General features: G+C 54.3%; 2 protein-coding genes across 3 annotated transcripts in view; one reads left to right on the forward strand and one right to left on the reverse strand.

The window, feature by feature from the left end:
• FARP1 (FERM, ARH/RhoGEF and pleckstrin domain protein 1) overlaps positions 1–8,616 on the forward strand; it is a 285,921-nt gene extending 277,305 nt beyond the window's left edge. The window contains exons 23-27 of the mRNA XM_038569904.1: positions 34–146; positions 1,317–1,483; positions 4,991–5,098; positions 5,223–5,374; positions 7,105–8,616. Of these exons, the coding sequence (XP_038425832.1) occupies positions 34–146; positions 1,317–1,483; positions 4,991–5,098; positions 5,223–5,374; positions 7,105–7,186 (622 nt within the window). The 3' untranslated portion in view covers positions 7,187–8,616. The remainder of the gene's footprint in view (positions 1–33; positions 147–1,316; positions 1,484–4,990; positions 5,099–5,222; positions 5,375–7,104) is intronic.
• A 3,058-nt stretch (positions 8,617–11,674) lies between these two features.
• The window catches only part of STK24 (serine/threonine kinase 24), a 120,682-nt gene continuing 119,069 nt past the window's right edge, over positions 11,675–13,287 (reverse strand). For both annotated transcript variants that reach the window (XM_038569903.1, XM_038569902.1), the window contains exon 11: positions 11,675–12,736. In XM_038569903.1, the coding sequence (XP_038425831.1) occupies positions 12,700–12,736 (37 nt within the window). In that variant the 3' untranslated portion in view covers positions 11,675–12,699. The remainder of the gene's footprint in view (positions 12,737–13,287) is intronic.

Raw genomic sequence — 13,287 nt, forward strand, 5'->3', positions numbered from 1 at the left:
TGTGATCTGAAAACCTGCCGTCCGTGTCTTCAGCTCTAGGTCCGAGATGGAAAAGTGGGTTGAGGATATACAAATGGCCATTGATTTGGCAGAGAAAAGTAGCGGCCCCACTCCCGAGTTCCTTGCCAGCAGCCCCCCTGACAACAGTAAGTGTTGGGTGGGAAGGATCCTTCCTGGTGCGGCACAGGCGCGTCACCTCCAGGAGTCAGCCGTGGCGGGGCGGGACAGCTCTGGCTTACGGAGGGAGGACAGCCCGTGGCATGTAAAAGTCACCCTACCGGGGACACCCCATATCTGTGGTTGACATTTGTGTTTATTTTTTTTATTTCTGAATCTTTATTACATATATACAAAATCATGTCCGTGGAAGTTTACAAAATAGAAAAAAGAAGTCCCTATAATCCAAGCACTTTAATATAGATTCTGTTATCAATTTGATGTGTCCTTTTATCCTCATATGTGCTTTTTTCTTGCAAATTTTTATTTAAATTCTAGTTAACATATAGTACAATATTGGTTTCAGGAGTAGAATTCAGTGTTTCATCACTTAGATACGACACCCAGTGCTAATCTCCAGCGCCCTCCTGAGTGCCCATCCCTTATCGAGCCCACGCCTGCCACCTCCCCCATCCCAGTTCTCATATGTTTTGTCTCCCTCTTTTTTCTCCCTTCCCCTATGTTCATCTCTTTTGTTTCTTGAATTCCACATATGAGTGAGGTCATATGGTATTTGTCTTTCTCTGACTTCTTTCACTTGAGCATAATACCCCCTGGGTTCATCCACGTCATTGCACATGGAAAGATTCCATTCTTTTTGATGGCTGAGTAACAGTCCACATCTTCTTTATCCGTTCATCAATCAGTAGACATCTGGGCTCTTTCCAGAGTTTGGCCATTGGGGATAGACATTTGTGTTAATAAAACTAAAAATCAAGGAACTTGCACTCCATAAAAGTAAAACACCCCTTAGAAGAGTGTGAGAGAGCAGGGACCAGCGTCGCCACTTGTCACGTAGTGTGCCAGCAGTAGGGAGAGGAACGAAGGCCGTCCGTGCTGGGAGAGCACCGCAGGTCCCAGTGCCCAGGTGTGTTTGGGGCTCCCGGGCAGAGGGGCTGGCGGGACATGCCCCCCACCCGGGGTCAGACCCTGACAAGGAGATGGCTGCTAGTGTGACTTCCCGCTTGGGGGGTGCACGGGGCTGCCCAAGTGGGTGCCCCCTGCCATCCTGGCCCATTTGGCACGTGGGAGGGTCTGGGAAGGGGTCCTTTTCCCGGCAGGCAAAGACCCAAAGTACCACCTTTTGCCACATCATGCAGAATCCCCAGATGAGGCCACGGTGGTGGACCAGGAGTCGGAGGACGACCTGAGCGCCTCACGCACCTCGCTGGAGCGCCAGGCCCCGCACCGCGGCAACACCATGGTGCACGTGTGCTGGCACCGCAACACCAGCGTCTCCATGGTGGACTTCAGCGTCGCCGTGGAGGTACGTGCCACCGGGACCGTGATCTCTCCTGGCCGGGAGCTGGCCGTGGGGCAGAGGGTATCCTGTGCGTACAGGCGTGTGGACACTGGCCACTGTGCGGGCGGGCGAGAGCTGCAGGTGGCAGGTAGCTGTGACCTCGAGCAGGACCCAGGTGCCGGGGTAGGTGGCAGGGCAGGGGCACGGGGAAGCTGGGCCTGGCTGGGGTCGTGTCGCCTGTGGTTCACAGAGGAACTCCTGGGTCTCTGCCACACGATCGTGCTGGACTCTGCTGCACGATCTGGACTCTGCTGGACTCTGCTGCCCCAGGTGGGGCCTCCTGGATGACATCCAGCAGAGGCGCTGGGTTATCTTCTTAAACTCTGAAAACTTCTGAATTCCTACATGGGCCCAGAACATGTCACTGGAGACTGTGAGCCAGGGATGGCGACTGGTTTGCTTTTTGAAACAGTGGTGTTGGGAACGTGCCAAGCGTCTGTCAATGGCCAGTCCGTGGGGGTTGCCTGAGATTGGTCTCTGGAAGTGACCTTTGGGGTTCCACAGTGTGGCTTTTACTGCTTGCCTGCCACGCGGTGACCTAAAGCCCATGCCTGTTTCTGAAAACATCTCATGAGCACATATGAGAGGTGCAGGCGCACTGCCTAGGGCTCCCCCGGCTGCACCAGGCCTCCCTGTCGGCCAGCAATGACTGTCCCCTCCCTCCTACCCCACAGGGACAGGCTTTGTCCTTCTGCCCAGCCCTCTGTACTCAGCATCCTTCCTCCTTTCACACTTTAGAACTAGAGATTTCTCTGAGACATGGGGGCAAATCTTTCCAGATGGAGGAAGTAGGAAAGGACCAGTGGCCGTCTGGTTGACAGGGATACCCCCGATCAGGCCTGGCCTGTCCAGCTGGTCCGATGAAGCCTGAGGAAGGGCGTCACTGAGGGAGAAGTGCTCTTTGCTTCACTCTGTACTGACTGTTGCGGCACGTGGTTAGGGCCGCCAAAGCATGGGAGGTCGGTAAGCTAGCCCTGGAAGCACTTAGGCCATTCGAGAATGCCGCAAAGCCCTAAGTCAGGTAGGCCCTAGGGGCCCTGACACTGCAGGACCAGCTCCTGCGGGGACTCCCAGCGGCAGTCCTTTGTCTACAGCGTCAGGTGAGTGTGCAGGGCCAGGTGAGTGTGCAGGGCCGGCCACAAGCCAGCCCAGCCCTGGTTGTTCAGAGCCCAACTCTGCCGCTTGGCCTGCGGAGCCCGTCCCGGAAGGCTCCAGCCCCTTGGAGCAGGGCAGCGAGTGCCCGGCCCGCGGGTGTAAGGAAGCAATAATGCAGGTCAAATACCCGAGGAACTAGCTGTCCATCCCCCAGCTGGTGACCCCGCCCTTGCCAGGTCCCCTTCCTTGGGCACATGGTGTTGGTCTGGTGTCTGTGGTGGGCTGCCTTTGGGTGCCAGGCATGGGCCATCCCCCTTCTCCCAGGCCCTCTGGTCCCACTGGGTGAGGGAGAGAGGGAGGCAGCCCCTCCCCACCGACTCCGCTGCCCCTGAGCCCCCCACATAGACCCTCTTCCCCTGGTTATCTCCTGCGGGTGGAGAGGAGGATTGGGGATGTGAGGATGAGCTGGGTGCGACCCAAAGGTTGTGGGCCAGCTGAGAGCACGAGGTCGGGGGAGGCCCACATTAGATGTGGGGAGCAGGGGTCCAGTGCTGGGAGGGCCTGTGGAGCCTTCCTGTGTTTTACACCAGAGGGGCTGGTGCCAGAGGCCTGGGGAGAGGCGGGTAGTCTGGATCCAGGTGAGGACCAGGGGAAGGCACAGCAGTGGGGTGTCTGTGCCTTTCCTGGGCTGCCATGACACCGTCCCACCCCTTCCACCCCGACCCCCCACCCCTCACTTCCCATGTTTGCCGCTGCTCTTTGGTGTTTCTTGCCTTAGAGACATATCGCCCCAATCTCTGCGTCCACCCCTTGGAGGGATCCCTGTGTGTCTGTGTTCAGGTGTCCTCCTAACAGGACACTGGTTGTGCCTTAGGGCCACCCTACTCCAACAGGATCTCATCTTTGACTTCTGCTAATCCCAGGTACCTGGGCTTTGGATCTGAACATATCTTGGGGCAGGCTGGGAGGGGGGACGTAGTCTGATCCAGAATAAAGACTGAGCAGCGATGGGAGCCGGGAAGAGGGCAGAGCACAGAGGCCTGCCTCCAGGAGAGGAGGCCGCCGTGCAGGGGAGCGAGCCCGGTGGTGGCCCGTCAGGGCAGCAGGACTGGCCCGTGCTGGACACAGACCTAAGCCTTTGCCCAGTGGGTTTCGCCTCTTGAGAACGTGCCCAAAGAGAGGCGGCAGGGCTTCGGGGCCCTGAGACCTGGGAAGGGGACGGAGCTGTCCCCGAGTGAAGCCAACGGGAGTGGGTGCTGGAGCGCAGGGGGGACCCCGGCGCCTGCTGGGACGGGGGAGGCAAGGAAAGAGCAGTCCAAAGAGCAGGCCACTCCGAGCCTCGGGCGGTGGGGCGGGCGCGGGCGCGAGCCTTCCTGTGAGGCCGCCCGGACTGGGTCGCTGTGCCCAGCGCGGTGTGGAGCCGTCGGCGGCTCTCGGGGCCCCGGGGACCGGGATGGGGAGCTTCCCCTCCGCGCCTTCACGGACTCGTAACCGTGTGGGAGGCCCCCGACCCTGGACACTGCCCTCGCCTGCCTGGCACTCAGAGCACCCGTCGTCCTGTCCCTTTCTGCCCGAGGGTGGGTGGCACACGGGGGGGGGGGGGGTCGCCTGATACAGGGGTCGCCTGGGGGGGGGACGCTGTGCCTGGCCCGCCTGTTCGCGGCGTCTCCAGGGCAGGGACCGTCCGCCTCCTGCTCCCCCGCCATCGGGACCTCACTCACGCAGGGAACGGGATGCTTCCTGGAAGTAGACCAAGGGATAGGATAAAGCGACTCAGGCAGATTCTTAATTATATACGGTAGTAGTTTGCCCGTGTGACCGCCAAGTTGTGGGGCTGTCACCATCGTCGTTTCCTGCCTCTTCCGGTCTCCCTGGTAACGAGGTTGGTCAGCGATGCGGACGGGCCTTCTCGGGGTCCCACCCTAGCGCTCAGGACGTGCCGCCTGGGCGCTCCCCCGAGCTAGGGGTTCAAGCAGGACGCCCGTGGGGGGGGGGACGCCTGTTCCTCTGCGGGGAGTCCCAGGAGCCCCGGGGCCAGGCCGGAGCATCCCGCGGCGGCCCGCGTCCTGGCCACTAGATGGCGCTCGGGGGCCTGGAGCCTCTCCGGGGTCACCGTCTGGGACCAGAAATCGGGGCGTGGAGGAGACGCAGCACTGTGGGCCGGACCGCAGGTGCGGTGGATGAGGCCGGATGTGCGCCACACTCCCCCGGGGCCACCCGGGCCACCCGGCAGCTGAGGTGGCGACGGGGAGACGAGGACCCCTCCGGCCCGGAGGGTGCACCCCCAGGAGCCGGGCCCTCTCCCTCGGGCCGATGCAGGGAGCCCGCGAGCCGTGCCCCCCGCCCGCGCCCCTCACGGGCAGACTTGTCTTGCAGAATCAGCTGTCTGGGAATCTGCTGCGGAAATTCAAGAACAGCAACGGGTGGCAGAAGCTGTGGGTGGTGTTCACGAACTTCTGTCTCTTCTTCTACAAGTCTCACCAGGTCAGTGCTGCGCGGCCGGGGTCCGGGGGGGGGGGGGCGCCTGGGCGCTGCCTGGACCCGCGTGGGCACTTCGCCCGAGGCTCAGGGCCAGCCCCGCCAAGCCGCTTTCTGTCGCTCCGCCCAGGACAATCACCCCCTGGCCAGCCTGCCTCTGCTCGGCTACTCGCTCACCATCCCCTCGGAGTCCGAGGACATCCACAAAGACTACGTATTCAAGCTGCATTTCAAGTCCCACGTGTACTACTTCAGGGCTGAAAGCGAATACACGTTTGAAAGGTAATGCCGCCCGCCCAGGACCTGGCAGGAGACGGCCACTCCTTCCTCCCAAGTGAGCCTGGAGGACCAGGCTCTTCTGGGAGTGGCCACTCACTGCCATCCGTAGGCCTGGGCACTCCTTCCAAAGTGGCCTTGACCTTTACGGGGCAGGCTGTCCTCTCGGCCTGACCCCCGTATCCACCTGTGTTCTGAGAAGCAAAAGCAGCTAACCCGTCACCCGTTGAATGACATCAGTCCTTAACCTGTAGTGCCGAGTCTGTGTACACACACGATGTGCTTTTAAATCTCTAACAAGTGTGCTTTTATTAGAACATGACAGAGAGAGGTCACAAGCAGGGGAGGGCTAGGGGGAGAAGCAGGGAGCCCCACGCGGGGCTCGATCCTAGGACCCCAGGATCATGACCTGAGCCGAAGGCAGACACTCAACCCACTGAGTCCCCCCAGGCGCCCCCGTCTCTGGATGATTTAGCTGGAATATGCCCAGCTGTGCGAGGCCAGAAGACCACCCGAGGAAGGGAACAGATCCTAGTGCTTCTCAGGATTACCTTTTAAGATTTCCTGTGTGCTAGAATGAGGCCCGGGAGCTGTGATCTTCAAAGTAAAATCTGACCGAGTGTTCTTGCAATTTACAGTAGAAATGCGGGCCCCCAGGAACTGGGAGCCTGTAGCTGGCATCACTGTTAAACCACCATCTTTGGCGGCAGGGGGTCTGCAGGCCACAGACCAGCCCAGAGCAGTGGTCACCAGCCCACTAGGGAGGATTGGCTCTCCGGGCCTGCTGTCCGTAGGATGGGAGTGTGTTCCTTCGCTACCCACGAATGCCGTGAGGCCCGCAGGGTCAGGCCTGCACCCCACCACGAATGGTGGTTGGGTGGCAACGGCACGGTGGTGGAAAGCCCAGGTCAAAGCCTCCCCCAAGCAGCACTTCCTAAGATACACTGCTTGGAAAGTGAGCCCAGGGGATAACTTCTCAAATTTGAGCCGGGGCCGATTCCAAGAGCTAGGCTCCTGCTGCTGTAGCAAGGACCCTTGAGCCTTATGATGGCAAGATCCTAAAAGACCCGTGATTAGAGAATTTCTTTTAAAAAGCCCTGCTAGTTCCTTGGAGGCAGGAAGCTTGGCTTTCTCACCCTCCGCACTGCGACCTGTGAGACCACGTGATTCCGTGGGGGGAGGGGGGAGCCCCGTCCTGTGCATTAGTGGATGTGCAGCAGCACCCCGACCCCCTCCGTTGTGACGACCAAAAACATCTGCAGACATCGTCCACTGGGGCTTCTGAGAACCACCGAAATACTGCAAATACTCACATGTATAAAATGAGCTGCACGTCGCCGCCCCGCAGAGATTAGGAGGGAGAGCAGGGGAGCAAGAAACCACCCCCCGCCCCTGCTTTACACGGAGCATGCTGCGGCATCACCCAGGCAAGACGCCTCCATCCGGGACGCTTCCCCTGCTCTACCGAAGGAGCACCCAGGCCAGTGGTTCTCAAACTCTTCCTCAGAAACACTGAGAGGAACGCTTAGCCTTGTTTTTGTTTACTGGGGTACGAAGAGTTCATTCGAGAACTCTCCTGCTAAAATAGGGCGCATTACAAAAGCAGCCACTAGTGCATCACGCTGTTTTTGTAAGTGATGAGGTACTGTCGAGTATCGTGGAGCTGTTACAAAAAAAAAACCTGTGTAGGTTTGTAGGAAGTGGCCCTTGACTATCCTCTCATTCTCTGGTCTTAGGTGGATGGAGGTGATCCGCAGCGCGACCAGCTCGGCCTCCCGCACCCACATTCTGAGTCACAAAGAGTCTCATGTATATTGACGGCGGGACACGTTTGTTGATTGGCTCAGCGGTGGCTGCTTTCCTGGGAGATGCTTCCTCTCCTGTGTATTAATGAAGCCTAGTAAAATTAACACCTGTCTGGAAAACAGAAACATGGTTTTACAGCCACTCTCCTCTGTCTCCACAAAACCGTTTTTAACCTTGTCTTTTCGAGCTGTTAATGTGTCATCTGAACGGAACAGCGCTCCCACCTCTGATGCTGGTGGCTCTTCGTCTGTCATTCTCCCGGTGGGCTGTTTCTAGCTTGTGCCAGTATTAAAACGTTGTCATTAATATAGTGCCAAATGACCGTTTTTCTCTTCTACAACTGCACCTTAAAAGCAGTACAACCACATCCGTTCAACCAAAAGACAGGGCAAGTGCTCTTCTTTTTCTTAAAGAAACTTATTTTGATTTATAGGCTGGTGCATTTTAAAACAACAAAAAAAGGATTTTCCAATGTTTGTGATACACATGGCACAGTCTTAAATGAGATCATTTTCAGATTTCGTTTTTTCAATCTTTCTACTTTTATAATAATAGCAAGTTAGTAGGATTTACTTCTTTGATTAATAAGCAATTTGCAGCACACGACGTACATTCCCCTCTGGGGTTTTACGCTCCAGTGAAACGCTGTTCTTGGCACAAGTTGACCAAATTGTTCCAGTGATTACTCTTTACAGACCGTAGCGGGTGGTGTTCTGTTCCGAGCAGCAGAAATCCAGCGCGGTGTCTGTGCTCTCGCTGTCCTAGGAGTGGTGTGTACGATGGGAAGATGCTCAGCTGTGGTGTTTGCTGTCTGTTTCACAAGCATGAGAACCTGTATGTCCGTGATCAGGGCCATTTGTGATATGTTACGTGACGGAGGGTGTTTTGGGAGCTTCCAGTGGCTGTGGGAGGCACTGTGATGTAAGGTGCGCGGTCCCCTGGTCCCCACGATCATACCTATATCCTGCAACTGTGGTTTGGAGCTGCACATTCAGTAGTAGTATATATTGTGCCTGTCTTCAAGAACATTCTTTTCTCCTTTTTATACTCATCCTTCCCTCCGGCCCCCCCAGGCATGGGGTAGCAACAGGATGACCTTGTGCATCGTCCACAGTCGGACTACACAGGGAACAGGGCTCCAGCACCCGCTGGGGCCCACTAGTCAAAATCCGCCTGCCTGTTCTCTGTGGAGATCGGGGGGCTGCTATTCCCTGGTATTCTTCACCCCTTTCTACCACGGTCCAGAGGGGGCCCGGCCCTCCCAGTGCCTGTACCGCAAGCACCGCTGGCCGGCCCGACGCTGCGGAGCTGGGACTGGTGTACATGGAAATGTCAACGCAGTAGGGGCGAGGGACTCGAGATGTGTGCGTCGTTTGCCTTACGCTGTGTACCAGGTGGGTGGAAGTACTAACAAAAGGGAATAAAAATACCTCACGCCACAATCCAGCATATTGAAGTCTTAAGGCAAAACATCACCAACCTTGTCTGGTCCTTATTTTCGTCCAAGGTGGGTGGGTGGCAGGACCAGAGCTGCCCTGGGGAGGATGTGGCGGGTCACCCGTCACACGGGGCAGGTGTGAGAGCAGGTGACTCACTGCTCGATGAACAAGCAGCTGGTGCTTGTGGGGGAGCAGAACCCTGCTGGGAACATGTCAGTGGCTATAGAAGGACGAGAACCTAAGTGATAAAAGAGGGCAGGGGGGCTCCCTTCGGCTTCTTTGGTGAAACGGGGCCCCTGGACCCCTGGAGACTAGCTGTTCTGTCCCAGAGGTAGGATGAGAAAAATTCTCCCCCTACAAATCACCGGTCACTGGAATTCTACAAGGCTGGGGGATGAGGTGCTTGCACCCCGTGTCTCTGAGCAATTCCAAACCGTTTCCATGATCCTGTGGGTGCTGCTCTATTAGCCCTCTGGGATCCCTGGTGACTCCAAAGTGCCAATCACACAGGCAACATAGACCACTGCCAAGGACACATGGGGAGTTTCAGAGACACCCTGGTTCTTAGTCCATTTGGGCCGCTATACCAAATGTATCGAGGCGGGCAAGTGCAAGATCCAGGATGCCGGCAGCTGTGGGATCTGGCGAGAGCCCTCCTGGTTCCCCACCAGCAGTCTTCACACTGTATCCTCACAGGTGGGAGGGAGGAGGGTCTCGGGGGCCTCTCTTCGCCACTAACTCCGTCACGGGCACTCCACTCTCCCGACCTAATCACCTCCCACAGGTCCCACCTCCAAATACCATCACACTGGAGGATTAGGATTTTAACAGGGGGGTGAGGGGTTCCAGCCTCTTCCCTCTATACAAGAGACAGAATTACAAAAATAGTTTTCTGTGAACTCTACCGACCCCTGCACGACACAGATCCTATACTAATGAACACGCCTTGCACTACTCTCCCCATTTACTGCCATCTTTTATAGCAGAACTATAAAAGCCATATTTAAGGAAATATAAGGACACTTATAAATGAGCCACATTTTGCCAAAAGAAAGGTACAAAATGCTACATGAGGAACCAAACTAGACACACAGAAACTGGGGATGCAGAAGGTGTGTGGCATTTGGTGATATCAAGACAGTCATGAGGCCAACTGATGGGCCAAGGCATCCAAAGCACACTGGTGGCCTCCTCACTTAGCGCACCCAGCTGGGACACAGGAAACATGATTTCTAGGAGGCATGAAAAGCCAGCCAGACACAGCCCACTGCCTGTTTCCACAAGGCCGCAGCTGTGCTCCCCGAAAGCATCTCCCATGCCAGGTGCACCACCGCCATCTAGTGAGCGCATCAGCTGTAGCTGAGGGGGGTTGGCATGGAGAGGCTTCCAAGCGCCAGCAAATCCATTCCAGATGCCGGGTTCCCAGGTCTGGCTCCCAGGCGGCAGAGTTGATGTCTGCGCCAGTACGGGGTCTGACAAAGACTCGAAGTGTCTACACCACGACCAGCCTCCCTGGCTTGATAAGTAGCCCCTGAAGGGGACACAGCTTCCTGGTGCCCCGAGAAACCAGACCTCGGTTTGCGTGTCTACAGAAAGCAGCAGGCCAGAAGAGATGGGGGAAGAGATCCACTTTGAAAACCGACTCAAACCACATCTTCTCCAGGGAGCTTCATCCACAGAAGATGCTCGAGTAAGCTCTAGAAGAAGAATCTGCTGCGCTACCTGGGAGACGGCGCTGCGCTGACAGTCTGGTCCCCGAACCCTGCGTGCTAACCCTCGCACCAACATAGGCTTAACTAGAACCCAGTTTCCCCAGCAGCATGAGGGTCCCTCGCATGGGAGACTGGCTCCAGCACGTCATCTTGGCGCCCCCACCCATATGCACAAGTGCAGACCTCGGAGAAAGCCACTGCCTCTGCTGGCTGGCTAAGAGCAGACACGCGGCACCCCCGGAGAATGCTGCGTCATGTCCTTGAGTGATTCTCCTGCAATGAACAAAACTGACCTTGGACTTGCATCTCACGCAGGGAAACAGATCACTCTCTCACAAAACACTCAGTAGACACATGAAACATTCTCCAGTTCCATCATCCAAGTTAATGTTCCTGCTGCAAAAGAACACACACAATAAAAACCAGCAATTCAGTTCTATTTCCCCTAATCAAAATGTACCCTTTACAGAAATTAATAATTCAGCTTCTAATTAAAAAAAAAAAATCATGACCATTTTAGACTTTTCAAAACTACACTCAATGAACAAATTGAAACAATGAGCACACACTCAAACCTCTCCGGCTCTATGCCTCTATCCTCTCCCCGTAACCCAGGCCACTGGGGCAGCAGAGAGGAGACCTTCCATCCCGAAGTTGACCCAGTCCCCTCCTTCTTCCAAAAATCCTTTGTCTTGGGACACCTGCGCGGCTCAGTGGTTGAGTACCCTGCCGCCCAGGGCGTGATCCTGGAGTCCCAGGATCTTATTTCATGTCAGGATCCCTACGTGGAGCCTGCTTCTCCCTCTGCCTGTGTCTCTCATAAATAAAAAAATCTTTAAAAAATCCTTTGTCTTCCCCTCCGAGAGGACAATGATTCACATCAACAAATATAAAATAATGCCACGTGTACTTAGTCAAGAACAGCTTCAGAAACTCTCTTTCTCACCCCACAGACCCAGAAGTGATTCATCCTGCCTCCCACCTGCACAAGCAAGGCCTTGCCACAAGCCAAGAAAAACACAGACCCTCCTGGCTGACAAAGAACAAACCTGGGTGCCTAGATTAAGGAAACAAAACCACTCTCAATCAAGGTCCTTGGAAAGAACGTGCAATTTTACAAATCAATATCCGGCCATATTTTCTCAGTGACCAACTTTTTTCAAAGTAGCAGAGGGAGCTGGATTGAACGCTCAGCGTTTTCAGTGTGGGCACTTCTTTCTGGAAGTGAAGTGTCTCACCTTCTCCCTCCCTCCCTCCCTCCCTCCCTCTCTCTCTCTCTCTCACACACACACACACTCACAGGTACACTTGCCCTCTGAAGAGTCATGTTTCAAGGAGAGTAAGCAAAATGAGTGTGTTATAAAATTTATTTGTGTAAGCATTCAGACATTTTTAGGTGGGCAAGATGATATGCGGGTCTCACTCCAAGGAGCAAGAGAAAATCATACTGGGAAGGACGGCAGAGCTGGCGTAGGATTGGCAGTGGCACAATTTCAAACAAATGTTAAGACGAGAGCACTTTATCAGGGAGAAACTTAAAATAATAATTTAAAGCTTCATGAGGCAAGATATGTTCCAATTTAAAACACTAAGAAACAGTACCATCAAATGAAAGGAAATCATCTCTACGTGTACCAAAAGGGTCATTGGGCAAACAAGAGGGGAGTCTGCATCTGTGGAGGTATAAAGAGGAGTGTTCCATAAGAGGGGCAGTAATTATTATTAATGGCAAACCCTGCAGATACAAAATAAAACCCAAATCACTGATCACAGAATTCAAAATTTACATGTAATAAAGGCAAGGCAAGAGACTCAAGTTATGGCCTGTCAAATATTTACTCCACTGACATTATCTACAGAAGCACTTGGCCAATTTGTACACAGTGATTCCTTATGCACGCCGAAAGGGGTTCCGTAAAAATGACACTATATACAAATCTGTACACTGACCCACCAGAGCGATTCTCCGTCTCCCACGGAGGGGGAGTCATCCACTTACAGCAGGGTACCTGAGATTTCATTTCTTCAGTTGCCTTGTCATGATCCCAAATATACATTTCAGGGTTTGTTTTTGTTTTTAAAGACACTTTCCTTGATATGTGCACAATGGCTACAAATAAAAAACAAGAACAAGAAAATAAAATGATCGCTTGCAGGAGCTGACCCTCCCCGCCGCACCGAGCGGCTCCTTCTGGCGGAGGCCGATGAGGAAGGGCCTGTGCGCCCCCGGACAGTGGGCACCCGCAGCCGGGGAGGGGGTGGCCCCCAGATGGCACACCACTGCAGCGGCGTCAGCAAAGGCTCTCGTTGACTTTTTCAGAGGAAGAGGATGAAGAAGAAAAAAAGAAAAAAAAACTCAAATGCCAAAGGAATTTCAGTGGGATGAAGTTCCTCCGCCACTTAGAGAATATCTGGGGGAAAGAAAAGAGAGAAACGGAAGTGAGTGTCATTTCTGTAACCCCCATGCAGAAAGTCAAACCACCAGCAAAATCCTGGTTTACCAGTCTCGAGTCATAAAAAATAAGTGGAGGGCAGCCCCAGTGGCGCAGCGGTTTGGCGCCGCCTGCAGCCTGGGATGTGATCCTGAAGACCCAGGATCGAGTCCCACATCGGGCTTCCTGTGTGGAGTCTGCTTCTCCCTCTGTCTGTGTCTCTGCCCCTTTCTCTCTGCGTCTATGAATAAATAAATTAAATCTATAAATAAATAAATACATACATACATACATACTAAAAAATAAAAAATAAGTGGAGCAAATATCAATCAGTTAATTATTATACAAATAATTAATTAAAACTAAGAAAAATGATTTTGATGCCACTTTTCATAGGTTAAATTCAGTCCGTGGAAGAACTAGAAGTATATAACAAGTGGGAGAGTGGTCTCCAGGGAGGAAAAAAGATGCACAGAAAGCATCTTTTTGCCAGCATCACAAAAGTGAAAGAGTCCACTTTTAATCTTTTT

The sequence above is a fragment of the Canis lupus genome, chromosome 22, assembly GCF_011100685.1.
Source record: "Canis lupus familiaris isolate Mischka breed German Shepherd chromosome 22, alternate assembly UU_Cfam_GSD_1.0, whole genome shotgun sequence".
Taxonomy (NCBI): Eukaryota; Metazoa; Chordata; class Mammalia; order Carnivora; family Canidae; genus Canis; species Canis lupus.